The following is a 16,201-nucleotide window of genomic DNA, read 5'->3' as shown; positions in this document are numbered from 1 at the left end:
AGCCTAAAATACTCCTGGAAATTTATTATCTTTGCTTCTTTTTCCCCCTAAATGTCATTGAAGAAGTGAGACTTTTCAGAACCAGCTACCATGCCACCTAGAAGAAGCAGACTTTTGCTTTCAGTCAAAGCTTTTGGGACCAAAAGGCGCGTTTGCTTGGATTCCTTGGATGCCGCTTGGGTTGGCCCATTTTCTGAGTTCCCCTGGGACGCCTTGAGCACTGCCTTATGGACTGGGAGGACATTTTCTGCTGCTTTATGAGTGAGGAGAACTTCCCAGGCTTTTCTTTCGCATCAGCTGTACAGAAGGTTGCCTTGCTGGGCACAAGGAAGCCATAGAACAGCTGCTATTGTGAGGTCAGGGGAGCGGTGCCACGTCACAGTGCTGTCAGCACAGCGTTGCCCCGGTGCACACAAGGCCTGCTTGTCCAGAGCGGCTCTTCTGCTTGCTCCCTGCAGGAGGATCCTTGTGCTCAAGGAGTTCTCAGCAGACGGCCTGCACCCCGAGAGGAGTCTGGGCTTTGCCTTGGCTGGCATTCAGTGTGCAAACCTGCACAGCGCTGCCAAAATGATCGGGCAGGTCTGTGCCGCGGTTTGCACGGTCTTTTCTGTTGTCTATTCTGGCTACTACCTGACCCAGCTGACTCGTAAGTAAAGGTTTCTCCTGGGGCTGGCATCACCCGGCTTTTGCTTCACTCTGCTCTTTATGCCGCAGCAGTGACCGAGTTTATTTGGGAACACAATGGCCATGAAGATGCCACTGCTTTGGTCAATGTCCTGCCAGCAGCATCAGCCAAAAAGGGGGCATCTGTGTACTGGGGGGCGGGTGCAGAGTGTTTGCCCTGCAACCTGCAGCGGTTGCCTTCCCTCCCCGAGAGAGTGCGCGGCACTGGAGTCTGTCATTTCCTCCTCTTGCTGCTTCAAGCAAGACAAGCTGCTAATTGCAGACTCGGAGGGGAGATGCTCAGAAGTACTGCTAGCAACTCGGTGGCTCTCTCCAGAAGCGAAGGAAAGCACCTTTCGCTCCCAATTCTGCCCCTTAGAGGCCTTGGCTGCGTGACTTGACCCTTTGATGGTGTGCCAAGACTGCGATTCCCTTGGCGATGCAGCACAAAGTCCAGTGCAGGGAGGGTTTGCTGCTGAGCCCAGCAGCTGTTCCTGGGCTGCTTCAGCAGGGAGCTGCCACAGGGAAAGGGCCCTTTGTGGAAGCTCTGCTGGGCTACCATCTTCAGCCAAGGCATGGGAATTAGGGCATGCCATTTAAAAGAATCTAGATCTAAAATGCAGGAAAGAGAAGAGGAAAATGCTGCTTGAGCTGTTGGGCACAAGGGAAGCTCAGAGTGTTGAAGAGCAAGGGGCATTTCCAGCAGCGTCTTTCTATTTCTCTCTTGGCAAAAGAGGCCCAAATGTAGACAGAGCCTACTCTAGCCTCCTTGTTGTTCTCTTGCCTGCTGTGGGAAAGAGCTGTTGCTCCGGGAGGCCTGTTGGGAAAGGGAAATGCTCTGTGTTGGGACTGCCTTGTGCTGCGGGAGTGGCTAGCACAGGCACTTTTCTAAGGGCCTCTGGTTCCTTTTCCCTTGCTGGCTGCAGGTCACCTGACACGCGGATGGAGGCAAGCCTGGCCTTTGGTGAGTGGCAAAGGAAGCTGTGACGTTGCTGGCGTGTGACAACGGGGCGGCAATTCTGCCAGCTTGGCCTCTTGCAGTCCAGTGTGGAGTGCCAGCGTGGGAGGCTGAAAGAAAGGCCAAGTGCCCCGTGGCATCAGCAGTAGCAAAGGGAGCACTGGCTGTTTGCTGATTTTGCAGGGAAGAGCCTTTCAAGAGATGAAAGGCAAATGGGACAGCTCCAAGGCATCTTGCTGCTTCTAGGCAGCAGGGAAGCTCAAATGCAGAGCAAGATGGGAGTAGCACCTCATTCAGCCAACTTCCTGGGCTTTTCATGACTCAGAGTCCTACTTGTATCAAAGTCTACCATTTCCCCTTCTTCTGGGTCCTTTCCCAGCTCAACAGAAAGCAGCTCCTAAGGGATTGCCTTTTGCCCATCTCTCTCACGTCTGTCTGTCTGCAGGCCTCAACAGCAGGGTCAGCAGCTCCTCTGGCTGCCTCTGGCATTGAGGAAGAGGCTGAAGAGGAGCAAAGGAGCATCAAGACTCCAGCAGCTTTCCCTGCACAGCCTGAACTTGCAGAGCCGGTGAGTGGCAGCTGAGCATGGCACTGCCTTTGGTGCAGGGCCAGGCTTCCAGTTTTGGAGCAGCCCTTGGTGCTCGTGGCTGAAGATGCTGGTGGCTGTGTGCCTGCCGTGACCCAGTGCTGCTTCAGGCAAGCCAGGGAGCCCTGGCCAATGGGTTCTGAAGTTTGGCATTTAAGCTGGGATGCTGAGAGGGCCTGAGAATGTCTCTTGGCATCAGACAGGACGCAGCATTCAATGATTCTCAGTGTAGGAGTCAGCCCCGTGTGCCCATTGTCAGTGCAGGCTGCCTGTGGTCAGCGGACGGAGCGGCCCAAAGACGCAGTTGCCGGCCTTGCAGGGGACCTGGCAGACACTGGCCCCTGGAAGGGACCTGCCCTCTCCATGGACTAATTAGCTTCAGGCTGTGCTTCACTTCCAGCCGGTCAGAGCAGCCTTTGGAGAGGAGAATCCTTGGCAGCCCTACATTGTGAAGGGCGGGTGGGTCTGGGCAGGGCAGGAAGGCGTCTCCGAAGGGCCGCTTCCTAAAGGCTGCCATGGACAGGGGCAGTCTGTGAAACAGATCAGAGAAGGGCCATGCTGCGGGCTTCTGAGCAGACCACTGCATGTCAGCTGCGGGCTGATTTCATTGCCCAGGGAAAGACAGGAGGAGGAAAGCAAGAAGGCCCTGGGGCCCTGCTCTGATGTCTTTCTGGATCTTGGCAGCCCCATCGATCCCTTGTTGCCAATGTCTTGCAGAAAAGCTGAAAACATGGAGCATGGAGGTGGCCCTGAGGGGCTGGATCCAAGTAGCCTTTGGGCTTTTGCCAAAGTTGCCTTTGAGAAGGGGACATGGGAAACGCCCCAGCTGGAGAGGCCTGGGGGTGGCTGACAGCACCTTCCCAAGGCCTTGCTTTGGCCGTGCGCTGGGCGGGGCATGTGTGCCAGGCACCCTTCTGACGGGCAATCCTTTCTGGTCCCAGCTCAACACAGGCTCTGCAATTCAACCTGGTGCCGCTGGACCAGTGTGGGCTGCAGCAGCCAGCTCGCCCCCCGCTGCTGGCACTTCCTGCAGCAGCGCAGCCCAGCAGCCCGAGATGAGGCAGGAGCAGGGCCGGAAGACACTGAGTGAGTCGGGTGCATTTCTTGTCTGCCAGAGCAGTGTGTTGTGTGCGTGTCTGGGGGTAGGCTGTGCCAGAAGTTGCCCCTCGGTCTCAGAGGCGCTTAGGCCTCTCGGCAGAAGCTGTTGTTGTGCTTTGAGGCAGCGCGGCAGCGCTCAGGGACTTCCTGCTGCCTGTGAGGGCGGCTGGGCCTGGCTTGGCTCTGCCTGGGCTGCCTTGTGTGCCAAAGACAAAAGCAGAGATTGTTTCTGCTTGAGCAGAAGGCTGGCACCTAGCAAGTGACTAGGCCCCAGGGAGCTCTCTGGCCCCAGCTGTTTTCGGGCTCCCGTTCTTGCACCTCCTGTGGCTCAGACACTTTGTGGCCCTGGCAGTGGACCTGCCAGTGATGGTGGGTGTGACTGCAGAGGCTGCAAAGGCCCTTGGTGACCTCTTAGGGCCCTCTTCTTAAGGTCTCATCATTTTGGCTTATGGCATGGGATGCTGCGCTTGAAAGAAATAAAGGCCTTCTGGGAAAGGCCACCTGATGAAAGGTGGAGAAGATGGCCCTCCCACTTGCTGGTCTCAGCAGCTGGAAGCCAGGGGACCGCAAAGGGCCCAGAGCTGCCGGCAGCGGGGCTGCCTTTGGGAGGGTGTGGGGAGCGGCGTCTCTGTGTGCGAGCGAGCGCCCTGCGCTGCTTTTGTCTTTCAGAGAGCATTGTGAGTCCGGGCCAGCCAATGAGCAAATACACGGCATTTGAAGAACTGGGACGAGGGTAAGCGTGGCCTCGGCTCCTTTTACAAAAGTGTGGGCCAGGTCTTTGGCTGGTGCAATATCAAGCGTGAAGTCAGGCAAGCTCCAATCACGGTCAGGCTCTGGCTTTACCTCCTGTCGCCTGCCTGGACTGCTGGGTCAGAGCAATGTGAAGGCCTCATCAAAGACAAGTTGATGCTGACATTGTCTTGCTTGCAGCAAGGAGGAGCAGGAGCTGGGAAACCCTCTGCCCCTGCCTCTTTCTGGCCTGAAAGAGCACCTTGCCACTCAAGAAATGTCAGATTCTCAAGGACAGTCTTCTGACTCTAATTGTTGTCACTCTTTTGACACACACATGCATGCACACCCGCACAAGGAGGAGAGTTCCCCTTAGGTTTGGAAATGACCTGGCTGGGCGTGCGCCTTGGAGATTTCCAGCGGCCCTTGGTCTTCATGCTGCACCTTAGTGTTCCCTTGGACAGGCTGCCCCGCAGGGCAGAGGGCTCACGGGCCGACATGCTGTTGGCCGAAGAGACGCCGCAGCCAGGCGTTTTCTAAGGAAGGCGTGCAGGCAGCCTGGGGAGATCTGCTGCCTAGGCTTGATTTCAGTGCCAAGGGATAAAGGGCTCTTTCTGCTGCTTTTGTCTTTCCAGGGGCTTTGGAGCTGTTTATAAAGCCCTTGACACCAGCAGCGGACAACAGGTAAAGTGCCAACAGCCCCATGCCATTTTGCAGCTCCGGAGTGCTTTCCCCGCTCCTGTGAGCCCTGCCTGGAGGTTTGGGTGGCAGCTCCATGTCTGCAGCAGAGGCTGTTCCTCTGAAGTACACTCTAGGCTCAGGAGGCAGAATGCATTTGGGATGGCCTTTGGTGCTTCTGCTAAGCTCTGCTGTCGAGTGACAAGGCACTTTGGCCCAGCCCGCTGCCTCATTGCAGCAGCACTCGCTCCGTGCTGCTTGTGATCTCGAGCAGGGGGCGTCTTCTCAAGGTAAACGGTGGCCAATGTCATTTCAGGTGGCAATCAAGATCATGTCGCTTGAGGAGGAGATGTCCGAGGAGCTGGCTGCCAATGAAATCCTGGCCATGAGGGACAACAGGAGTCCCAATATCGTTACCTACTTAGACAGGTTGGCCTATTCTCATGTCAATGTAGCTTTAGCTAGTGCAAGCCCGAAGAGACGATGCCCTTTGGTCCCTGGCAGAGAAGGGAGCTGGTGGTGATTTCTCTGCTGGTCTCCAGAGCGTGGGAGGAGTTGGAGCTGGTGATCATGAATCTCTTGTGGCACACGTAGCTTGGAGAGCAGTTGCAAAAACCTGGCTCGGGCCCCTGGCTGACTGAGGCTGTGCCCATTGCTGTCTCTCCATGCCGTGGTTTTCTTCTTTCAGCTACCTGGTGGATGCAGAGCTCTGGCTGGCCATGGAGTTCATGGACGGCGGCACCTTGTTTGATGTGCTCAGAGCGGTGTACCCGGAGGAAGGACAGATAGGCGCTGTCTGTCGGGAGGTGAGGGATCCCGCTTGTGCTTCCCCAAGCCTGCCCAGGATGCTGCTTGCCAGCTGGAGGTTAAGGACAGCTGGGATTTCTTGCTCTCACCTTTCTTTTGCTGCTGCTGCTGCTGCCTTGACCACACACAGGAGAAGAGCGAGCATGGGAAGTGAACTGCCTGCCGCTGTGCCCGCACTCCTCAGGCTCTGTTCTTGCACTCTTCCATCCTGTGTGTCCTCTGGCGCTGGTGCTGGCTCACTCGCTTGGTTTCACTTGCTTCCTCTTCTCAGCTTTGCCTGGGAATGTTTGCCTGGAGCCTGTCTGTCTGTCCTATATTCCTTGCCATGCAGGTGGCAGAATTTCAAGCTAAGGGCAAAGAGCCGTCCTCAGCTGCAAAGGATAGCATTGCAGCCCGCATGGCGACGGATTCTGGAACAGCTCTAAGGTGCTGCTTCCTCCTCTGCTGCCACTAGGCTTCCCCAAAAATCTTTGCCGTGCCGCCTCCCAGCCAAAGGTGACGCGCTTCCTACCCAAGGCTGGCGGAACTTTTGGGAGCTTGGATGCCTTTGCTTGGAAATCGAGAAAAAACTTCCAAGAGTGTTGAAGCAGCAAGCTCTTCTTCGTGACAGCACCATGATGCTGCGCCCTCGCTCACAATTCCCTGAGAAAGCCGTCAGTCCCGTCGAGCTCTTTCCTTTCTGGTGCGATGAAATCCGATCCTGTACGTTAACTTTCCCTCCCTCCTTTTTCTCTCTCAGTGCCTGCAAGGACTGCATTTCCTTCATTCCCGCCAAGTCATCCACAGAGACATCAAAAGCAACAACGTCCTTGTGGGCATGGATGGATCTGTCAAGTTGGGTGGGTATCCCTGCTGGGCTGCAGCATTTCCAGCACCTGCCGTGCGCTTGCATTTCGGTGACTGCCACTGGGGCAGAAGCGCCGCTTGGCCAGTGCGTGAATGGTGAGGGTGTTGTGGATGTGGCCGATGCATTATTTGCCTGGCTCCAGGCACGTGGAAGGAGAGCTCAGCTGCTTTTTCAGCTAGATTCAGCAAGGCCTGGTCAGGCTTGGAGTGGGCAATGGTTTTGGCCGCTTTGCCAGTGGTAGCTGGCTTTGACAGGCTTTGTTTTTGGCTTCAGGCGACTTTGGCCTCTGTGCTCAGCTCAGCCCTGAGCGCAGCAAGCGCAGCTCCAGCGTCGGCACTCCCAGCTGGATGGCGCCGGAGGTGGTGAGAGGAGAAGCCTATGGCCCCAAAGTGGACATCTGGTCCCTGGGCATCATGGGGCTGGAAATGGTGGAAGGGGAAGCTCCTTACGAGTGGGAAGCCCGTCTCAGGGTAAGGTGCAGCTTAGCAAGAGGGCTCTGTGTGGAGAGAGCTGCTGTGGCTAGCAAAGGAGCAGGTGCAGTGTCCTCTTGCATCCATGTGCTGTAGGTTTTTGAACTGATAGAAAGGAACGGGCCCCCAAAACTGCAGAACCCCAGGCACCACTCGGCTCTCCTGCGCGACATCCTCTGCTGCTGCCTGCAGGCAGACGAGGACAGGCGCTGGTCTGCCCAGGAGCTCCTGCAGGTAAGAAAAAGCAAAGGGGCAAAAAGCCCTGGCAGCTGAGGACACCTGCATGAAGGCATGAGGAGGAGTGTGGGCCACATGGCGCAGGCAGCTGCCAGCACAGCAAGGCGCATGGGGACATGCTGCCCTCGGTGCTCTTTGTGTGTCTTCCTGGTAGCCAGGGAATCCTGCTTGAGCCCGTGAGGATGGGATCCTGGAAAGTAAGAGTTCCTTTCTTTGTTCTTTTTCCTCTGGGCAGCATCCCTTTGTCACCTCAGGCGATCCTGCCTCCAGCCTGGCTGCTCTGATCATCTCAGCCAAGCAAGTGCAGGAAGACTGGAGAGGAGACACCTGCGCCTGAGGAGGCCCTTATGCCCCGCCAGCCCAGAGGAGGGAAAAGGGGATGTGTCATCTTTAGGCAGAGCTCCAGCCATCCCCTGAGTATTAAGAGGAGCTGTGCCATAGATAGGAAATGTGATTTTTTTTTCGTATTTGCTCAGTTTAGGTGTTTGGTTAGGTTAGGTAAGGTAAGGTAAGGTAAGGTAAGGTAAGGTAAGGTAAGGTATGGTAAGGTAAGGTAAGGTAAGGTAAGGTTAGGTTTGGTTAGGGTAGGTTAGGTTAGGTGTGTGCTAGGTTCAATTGAAAGCTGTGTTGTTTTTTCTTTCTCCAAGAGATGAAAGTTTAAAAGAATTAGGAGATATAGGGATCACCATTTAAGGGCTATGGAACGTAGATAGCTTAGATAATAGAGGATTGTTTAGCTTAGAATAGAGTGTTGTTAATTTAGGCAAGCTCTGAGGTATCTTTGAAGTAGAAATGAAAGAATTGTCATAATAAGAATTAAGCTGTGAGAGGAAAAGCTGGGCTGCAGCCGAACTGGAGCCTGCAGGCGCTCCAAGCTGTCAGCCTGAACAGGCCACCTTCAGGACAGAAGGATGAAGATGGAGAAGTAGCGAGGGGATACTTTGTTTCAGCCCGAGTGAGAATAAAAGTCTAAAATATCCAGAGTGTTGTAAGACTCCCTTCCTTGCCAGGCTGTAGCTAAGTGGACGGTCCCCTTCAGAGGCCCAAAGAACATAGTGAGGTAAGCAGCTTTGCTTGCCTGAAGCGTGGAATGCCCGCGGGAAGCTGCCAGACTTGCGGGTAATGAACGCCAGGTAATGAGCTCACATTCAGGACAACACCAGGAGGCAGATGTGCACTCCTTTCTGGCCCTCTTGTCGTGAAGATGTCAGGGTGATCAGCAGGAATCACCATTTTGTTCCCAGCCTCCTCTCACTATGTCACCTATGGGATGGAATGGCATTCTCATAGTGGCATGTGGCCCTTCCTCCCTGCTTCTCGTTTCCCCCCTTTTGAAGATTGCAATGCAAGTTGTTGTCCATTGCCATGTCTATGGCAGATTACATTTTTCAAGTGGGCAGTTTGTCTTATCTCTCTCTTTTTAGTGACCACATTCACACCCCCTCCTGAGGGGACATCTGCTGATTACAGACCATTGAATGTCACTGCATGGCTGATTAGGACTAAAACATCCCATTGTGAGATGCTCTGCCTAGAGGGAGGAGCCATGCATTGCTACCCAGATATAATCCAGAAGTTCTTGAGACACCACACGGCTTTCTCCACGTGATTCCCTAGAGAAACTGCAGCTCCTCTTTTTCCACTGGATCTTCAGAGGAAGAATACATCCATCTCTATAGATCCCCCTCGCTCCAACAGCACCACACCTGATACTTTAGGAGGACAGCAGCCACATTTCCAATTGGACTGCCACCAGCACCCTGGCCCACAGGGTTTCAGGTCAGGTTCTGACTCTGTCAGTCTTGTTCTAGTGTACTGCATTGTTTATTTTATCCTTTTTTTTTTCTTTTCCCCAATAAAGAACTGTTATTTCCTGCTCCCATATTTTTGCCTGAGAGCCCCTTAATGTAAAATTTATAGCAATTCAGAGGGGTGGGGAGGGTTTACATTCTCCATTTCAGGGGAGGCTCCTGCCTTCCTTAGCAGACTCCCGTCTTTCCAAAACCAAGACAGATTTTGGCGCCCAACGTAGGGCTCAAGGGCACAGAAACAAAAAGGGAATAACAGTTCTTGAGCAATCTAATTTTTGTGTGTGGCTATAGCAACCTTATTAAGCAACACCATGTGGTCCAACTTGCCCTGGTTTGGGTGGCACGTGATCGTGGCTGTATTTCTCCCATTTATAGGCCCTTATCTAAACATGGGTCCTATAACCAAGGCTACTGTGTCTGTTATCCGCTTTGTTTTATGGGTGAATAAGGTGAGGAATTAATGGACTTTTAACTTCCTCTGGAAAGCAGGCAAATGGATTCACAGCTATCACACACTAACTGTATGTTTTTGGGGTTACTTTAATAATGGCACCTACTGTAAAGAAATGACACCGGGTGAAATCTTCTCCCAAGACTTAAGCCATTTATTTGGGTCCGCCCCACCAGTTTTTGAAGGGTTCAGATCCATTCTAAATCTTAATGATATCATACAGTGGCTGGTGTTGCTGGTAGGCCTGCTCTATTTAGGATTTAGAGAGAAGGGGAGACTAACCTGGATAACTACCATGCCACCTACCCCAGAACCTAATACGCCGCCAGAGTCTAGGGATGCTGCTGCCCCAGAGCCTGACCCTGCCCCACAGCCCAGCCCAGATGTGAACTACCCAGACTGGATGGGGGGTCTGGTGAAGGAGATACGTGAGATGGGCCAGGTGCTGAAGGAATACACTTCCCCAGCTGGTGAGAAGCCCTCCCCCTGCCTTGAAGAGGGAGAGTCTAATAGTGCAGCAGCAGAACCCACAGATGTTACAACTGTCCAGGTTCCAGCTGAACTGCAAAGGCAATCACAGCCAGCAGCAGTTGCCCCTGTAGAAACAAGGAGATCTAAGATGAAAGCAGAGCACCCAGATAGGGGAGGGCTCTCACAACCCACAGGGGAGCCAGAGGTTGCGATCATCACCGAGTCCCTGACGTACGAAAGTCTCCGTAATCTGCACAAAGACTTTGTACGACGGGGACGGGAGGCTTATACAACCTGGCTACTCCGGGTCTGGGATCTTATGGGTACAGGCGTCCAGCTGGATGGTGGTGAGGCAAGGAATTTGGGACCCTTGACCCAGGATTCAGGTATCAATCAGATTTTTGTAAGGGAGCCAGGGTCCCTTTCCCTCTGGGAGTGGCTTTTAATAAGTGTCAGAGAGAGGTTTGTTCACAGGGAAAGAATGCAGGAGCAGCACCACAGAATGCACTGGAAGACTCTTGAGGAAGGGGATTCAACAGCTCAGAGAAGTGGCAGTATTGGAGGTACTCTTTGGGAAGGATGGACAGCATGATAATGACCCCGGGCAAGTCAGGTGCACAGGGCAAATGTTGTGGAGCCGGGCAAATCTAGGGCCATCCCAATACACCACCTTTATTGCAACAATTAATGCCGATACCAACCGAGAGACTGTGGGTTCTGTGGCCAACAAGCTTAGGAATTATGAAAGTATGATCAATGGCCCGATGCAGGCTCCTGTCTCTGCCATGGTCCAAGGACTCAGAGAGGAGATGAGGGAGATGATGAGGAGGAACAGTTCCCATATGGCACCAGTGCGAGTCACAGCCCACGGGCTGACCTGTGGTTTTTTCTGCGTGACCATGGGGAAGACATGGGAAGGTGGGATGGAAAACCCACTTCTGTCCTGGCAGCACGGGGGCATCAACTCAAGGAGGGAAACACTAATCGAGGGAACTCCAGTAAAGTGAAGGTAGCCTCAGCCTCCCATGACCGAGCTGCTGAGTATGATCTGTCAGATCCCCTGGAAGGTACCTCTACCATGTATACCCAGGGTTAGAGGGGCCATGCCTCTAGACAGGGAGAGGCACGGGAAAACTGGATTTTCTGGACGGTGTGAATCCGATGGCCTGGCACATCAGAACCACAAAAGTACGATGCCTTAGTTGATGCTGGTGCGCAGTGTACCCTGATACTATTGGGACATGTGGGGGCGGAACCTATTTCCATTGCCGGGGTGACAGGGGGATCCCAGCAATTGACCCTGTTGGAAGCTGAGGTGAGCCTGACTGGGAAAGAGTGGAAAAACATCCTATTGTGACTGGCCCAGAGGCCCCGTGTATTCTGGGCATAGATTTCCTCTGGAGCGGCTATTACAAGGACCCAAAGGGACTCAGATGGGCTTTTGGCATAGCTGCCGTGGAGGCAGAAAACATCAAGCAGTTGAACACTTTGCCTGGACTATCAGAAAGCCCATCAGCAGCAGGTCTCCTGAAGGTGGAAGAGCAACAAGTGCCAATTGTCACCTCGACAGTGCACCCCCGGCAGTATCGGAGGAATTGAGACGCCGTGATCCCCATCCATAAAATGATCCGTGAGCTGGAGAGCCAAGGGGTGGTCAGCAAGACTCACTCACCCTTCAACAGCCCCATCTGGCCTGTGCGCAAGTCTGACAAAGAATGGAGATTGACTGTGGACTATCGTGGTTTGAATGAAGTGACTCCACCGCTGAGCGCTGCTGTGCCAGACATGTTGGAACTCCGGTACGAGCTGGAGTCCAAGGCAGCAAAGTGGTATGCCACTATAGACATTGCTAATGCATTTTTCTCCATTCCTTTGGCAGCAGAATGCAGGTCTCAGTTTGCTTTCACCTGGAGGGGCGTGCAGTACACCTGGAACTGACTGTCCCAGGGATGGAAGCACAGCCCCACCATCTGCCATTGACTGATGCAGACTGCACTGGAAAAGGGTGAGGCTCCAGAGCACTTGCAGTACATCAATGACATCATTGTGTGGGGGAACACGGCAATGGAAGTATTTGAGAAAGGAGAGAGGACCATCAGGATTTTGCTCAAAGCTGGCTTCGCTATCAAGAAGAGTAAAGTCAAGGGACCTGCCCGGGAGATCCAGTTCCTGGGAGTGAAGTGGTCAGATTCCCACTGAGGTCATCAACAAAATCACTACAATGTCTCCACCATCCAGCAAGAAGGAAACGCAAGCTTTCCTGGGTGCCATAGGTTTTTGGAGGATGCACATTCCCAAATACAGTCAGATCATGCATCCTCTCTACCTGGTAACCTGCAAGAAGAATGAGTTCCACTGGGGCCCTGAGCCGCAACAAGCCTTTGCCCAGATCCAGCAGGAGATGGCTCATGCAGTAGCCCTTGGCCCGGTCAGGACGGGACCAGAGGTAAAGAACATGCTCTACTCTGCAACCGGGAACCATGGCTTGTCCTGGAGCCTTTGGCAGAAGGTGCCTGGGGAGACTCGAGGCCGACCACTGGGATTTTGGAGTTGAAGCTACAGAGGGTGCGAAGCCAACTCCACTCCCACAAAGAAGGAAATCTTGGCTGCCTATGAAGGAGTCCAGGCTGCCTCAGAGGTGACTGGCACGGAAGCACAACTCCTCCTGGCACCTCGACTACCAGTGCTGGGGTGGATGTTTAAAGGAAAGGTTCCCACCACCCACCACGCCACCGATGCTACATGGAGTAAATGGATTGCTCTTATCACACAGCGCGCCCGTATTGGAAACCTGAATCGCCCTGGGATTCTGGAGATAATTACAAACTGGCCGGAAGGTGAGAACTTTGGTCTGACTGATGAAGAGGAACAAGAACCAGTGACACGTGCTGAAGAAGCTCCACCATACAACGAACTGCCAGCAGAAGATACATGATACACTCTTTTTACTGATGGTTCTTGCTGCATTGTAGGGATGAACCAGAAGTGGAAAGCAGCCGTATGGAGCCCCACAGGACAGGCTGCACAAGCTACCAAAGGAGAAGGTGGATCAAGTCAACTTGCTGAACTCAAAGCTGTTCAGCTGGCCCTGGACATTGCTGAGAGAGAGAAATGGCCAAAGCTCTACCTCTACACTGATTCATGGATGGTAGCCAATGCTCTTTGGGGCTGGCTGGAAAGGTGGAAAAAGGCCAACTGGCAGCGTAGGGGAAAACCGATCTGGGCTGCTGATGAATGGAAAGATATTGCTGCTCGGTTAGAGAAGCTGCCTGTGAAAGTCTGCCATGTAGATGCCCATGTCCCCAAGAGTCAGGCTAATGAGGAACACCAAAACAACGAGCAGGTAGATCAGGCAGCAAAAATAGAGGTGTCAAAGATAGACTTAGATTGGCAACATAAGGGGGAGTTGTTCCTAGCTCGATGTGCCCATGATGCCTCAGGTCATCAGGGTAGAGATGCCACCTATAAGTGGGCACGAGACCGAGGGGTGGATCTAACCATGGACAGTATTTCTCAGGTTATCCATGACTGTGAAACGTGTGCTGCCATCAAGCAGGCCAAGCGAGTGAAGCCCCTGTGGTATGGTGGGTGGTGATCCAAGTACAAGTACGGGGAGGCCTGGCAGATTGACTCCATCCCACTGCCCCAGACACGCCAGGGCAAGCGCTACGTGCTGACCATGGTGGAAGCCACCACTGGATGGCTGGAGACCGACCCTGTGCCTCATGCCGCTGCCCGGAACACCATCCTGGGTCTGGAAAAGCAAATCCTTTGGAGACATGGCACCCCTGAGAGAATTGAGTCAGACAACAGGACCCATTTTAAGAATGGCCTTATCAACACCTGGGCCAGGGAACATGGTATTGAATGGATATATCATATCCCCTATCATGCACCAGCTGCTGGGAAAGTTGAACGGTGCAATGGATACTTAAAACTACCCTTAAGCACTCGGGGGGGGGGGGTGGGGGGACTTTTAGAAATTGGGAAATGAACTTAGCAAAAGCCACCTGAATGGTCAACACCAGAGGGTCCATAAATCGAGCTGGTCCTGCCCAGTCTCAACCCCTGCACACAGTGGATGGAGATAAAGTCCCTGTTGTACACGTGAAAGGTATTTTAGGAAAGACTGTTTGTGTTACTCCCACCTCAGGCAAAGACAAACCCATCCGTGGAATTGTTTTTGCTCAAGGACCTGGTTGCACTTGGTGGGTAAAGCAGAAAGATGGAGAAAGCCATTGTGTACCACAGGGAAACCTAGTCTTAAGTGAGAACTGTGTGTAAGGTTTCTTTGTGATGCAAATGGAAATAGAAAAAGGGGTGGATAATGTTGAAGATTGCAATGCAAGATGTTTTCAATTACCATCTGTATGGCAGATTATCTTTTGTCAAGTGGGCAGTTTGCTTTATCTCTCTCTTTGAGTGACCACATTCACACCTCCCTCGGGAGAGGACATCTGCTGATAACAGACATTCTTTGTCTGCTGCTGGGGATGTGAGCTGCTGGCATCTTCCCATTGTCATAACCATGTAATGAGACTTGTAATATATGTTAGAAATAATTCATGCTGCCAAAGAATGTATTTTATAAAGATTGTGAAATCCAAACGTGTCTCTGAGCACACACGGCCCGAGGGACGGATGTCCATTCAAACTCTAAGATTCCCAGAGACGGCTAGATAAAGTTCGACACTTTAGCGAAAGAATGGACGCTCCCAGCAGGATGATCACCGGTATCTCGAGTCATCAGAAACCGCCTAAGAGCGATCATCGTCCTGCGGATAACAGCGATCAAATAGCCAGGGACGCCAGGAACATACATGTGAATACATGGCTTCCCCGGACTCAATCAACGCTGGCTATCAACCAGGAGACGGGCTTTGTCCAGCTCTGCACAGTGAAAGAACCAACTACGAATGTGAGGAGTTACAAAAGAAATTGGGACTCCTCTGCCTCGGGCACAATAAACTGTATAAAACCTCGTCGCTAGAAGCGGCTCTCATGAACGGGGGGAGGATTTGATGCGATAGAGGCTGGATCCAGGTTCACCCAGTGCCGATCCCGGGCTCGATGCTGTCTCTTTGGCTGTGGTGGTTTTGAGGACCATATTTTGGATGCGCAAAAAGATAAATCTTTTTGCATTTTTGATAAATTGGCTTTCGATTATCATTTATAACAGACTGATGCTGGAAAACAAACAGCTCGAGGCACGTTCCTCAGCAGTCCCGTCCCGTTCATGACTTGTACATAGACCCCCGGCCAGCAATATCTTGGATAACTTTCTTGTGCACAAAATCAATGTTAATTTAAGACAAAATAAAATGGTTTTGAAGTTATCCTCACTTGGGAATCCTAAAAAAAATCATTGTAAGTTTGCACATATATTTCAATATTATATTTAATTTGACTTTAAGCCCACATTTCATCTGAAGCATATTTTAAAGGCATTGTGTCAATAAAGATAGACTTAAATATATGCTTAAATTCTTTCCTGAAATAGGATTTATGCCACAAATTATGCCTTAGACTATTACATTGCAACAAGTCTCTACTTCTAATGTATTACCAGTTCTGTTGTCTATTATCCTGCTCCCTTTAATCAGTCTGGAAAGAAAGCTTCTGTGGTAATTTCATCTTTTTTTGTAGATGGATGGAAATTAGAACAGAGGCCATAAGCAGCTGTATAGTGGGGAAATCAGGATTCAGATCCAGGAGCATTTCCTCTAGGTTTTTCAGATTTTTTTCACCTCTTGTAATATCTGGTTCCAGCAATTACATAATCATCAAATCATACTGGTCACTTTTGGATGCCATCATCCTCGTTGCCTTGTTTTTGGATCAACACTGCAACCCTTATATAATGGTGTTTTCCTCTTTTCCTTAATGATGTTTCTGCCCATAGATCTTTACCATAATACCCTTGGAGCCTTCCTTGTACTTTGGTTTTAACCAGCCAAGTTATTTACACTGAACTCTTAATGCAAAAAAACAAAAGGAAATTCCACTGCATGGATGACAACCTTGAAATTAAGGACTGGAAGTAAACAAAGCCTTCAATTGAAAACCTTTGCCATTTCTCCTTAATGCACAATGAATTAAGGGCACTGGGTAAATGCCATCAATCTAATTAGGAAGCATTAAGTGATCTTCTTCATTAATCAGCTCTTTAGTGATTTTCTATGAAAGCCAATTTCTATGAAATTAGTATTGAATTTTGTATAAAAGCAGTCTTTTTCTTCCAATTTTTCCCACCTGCCTTCACAGTGAGCAAGATGAACCATTTGCTCACATGCCTGTACATCCAAACATATGTACATGGCTACTTTTTCACAGCTGAGTAAATCAAAACAGAGAGGCAAAAGGAGATGGATCCTGTGGCTGACCCATGTCACAGA

At 51.7% G+C, this 16,201-nt stretch overlaps 1 protein-coding gene across 1 annotated transcript; it reads left to right on the top strand.

The window, feature by feature from the left end:
* The first annotated feature begins 567 nt into the window (after positions 1-567).
* Positions 568-7,410, top strand: LOC136569724 (serine/threonine-protein kinase PAK 3-like). Its single transcript, XM_066570094.1, has 13 exons — positions 568-646; positions 1,590-1,627; positions 2,067-2,193; positions 2,253-2,264; positions 3,159-3,293; positions 3,975-4,038; positions 4,670-4,718; positions 5,029-5,141; positions 5,401-5,518; positions 6,259-6,358; positions 6,640-6,836; positions 6,933-7,070; positions 7,309-7,410. Exons 1-13 carry the CDS (start codon positions 568-570, stop codon positions 7,408-7,410), a joined length of 1,272 nt encoding a protein of 423 aa, XP_066426191.1.
* Positions 7,411-16,201: the final 8,791 nt, after the last annotated feature.

The sequence above is a fragment of the Molothrus aeneus genome, unplaced genomic scaffold (assembly GCF_037042795.1).
Source record: "Molothrus aeneus isolate 106 unplaced genomic scaffold, BPBGC_Maene_1.0 scaffold_19a, whole genome shotgun sequence".
NCBI classification, from domain to species: domain Eukaryota; kingdom Metazoa; phylum Chordata; class Aves; order Passeriformes; family Icteridae; genus Molothrus; species Molothrus aeneus.
The sequence above is the reverse complement of the archived record's forward strand: the minus strand, read 5'-3'. Positions and strand labels throughout refer to the sequence as shown.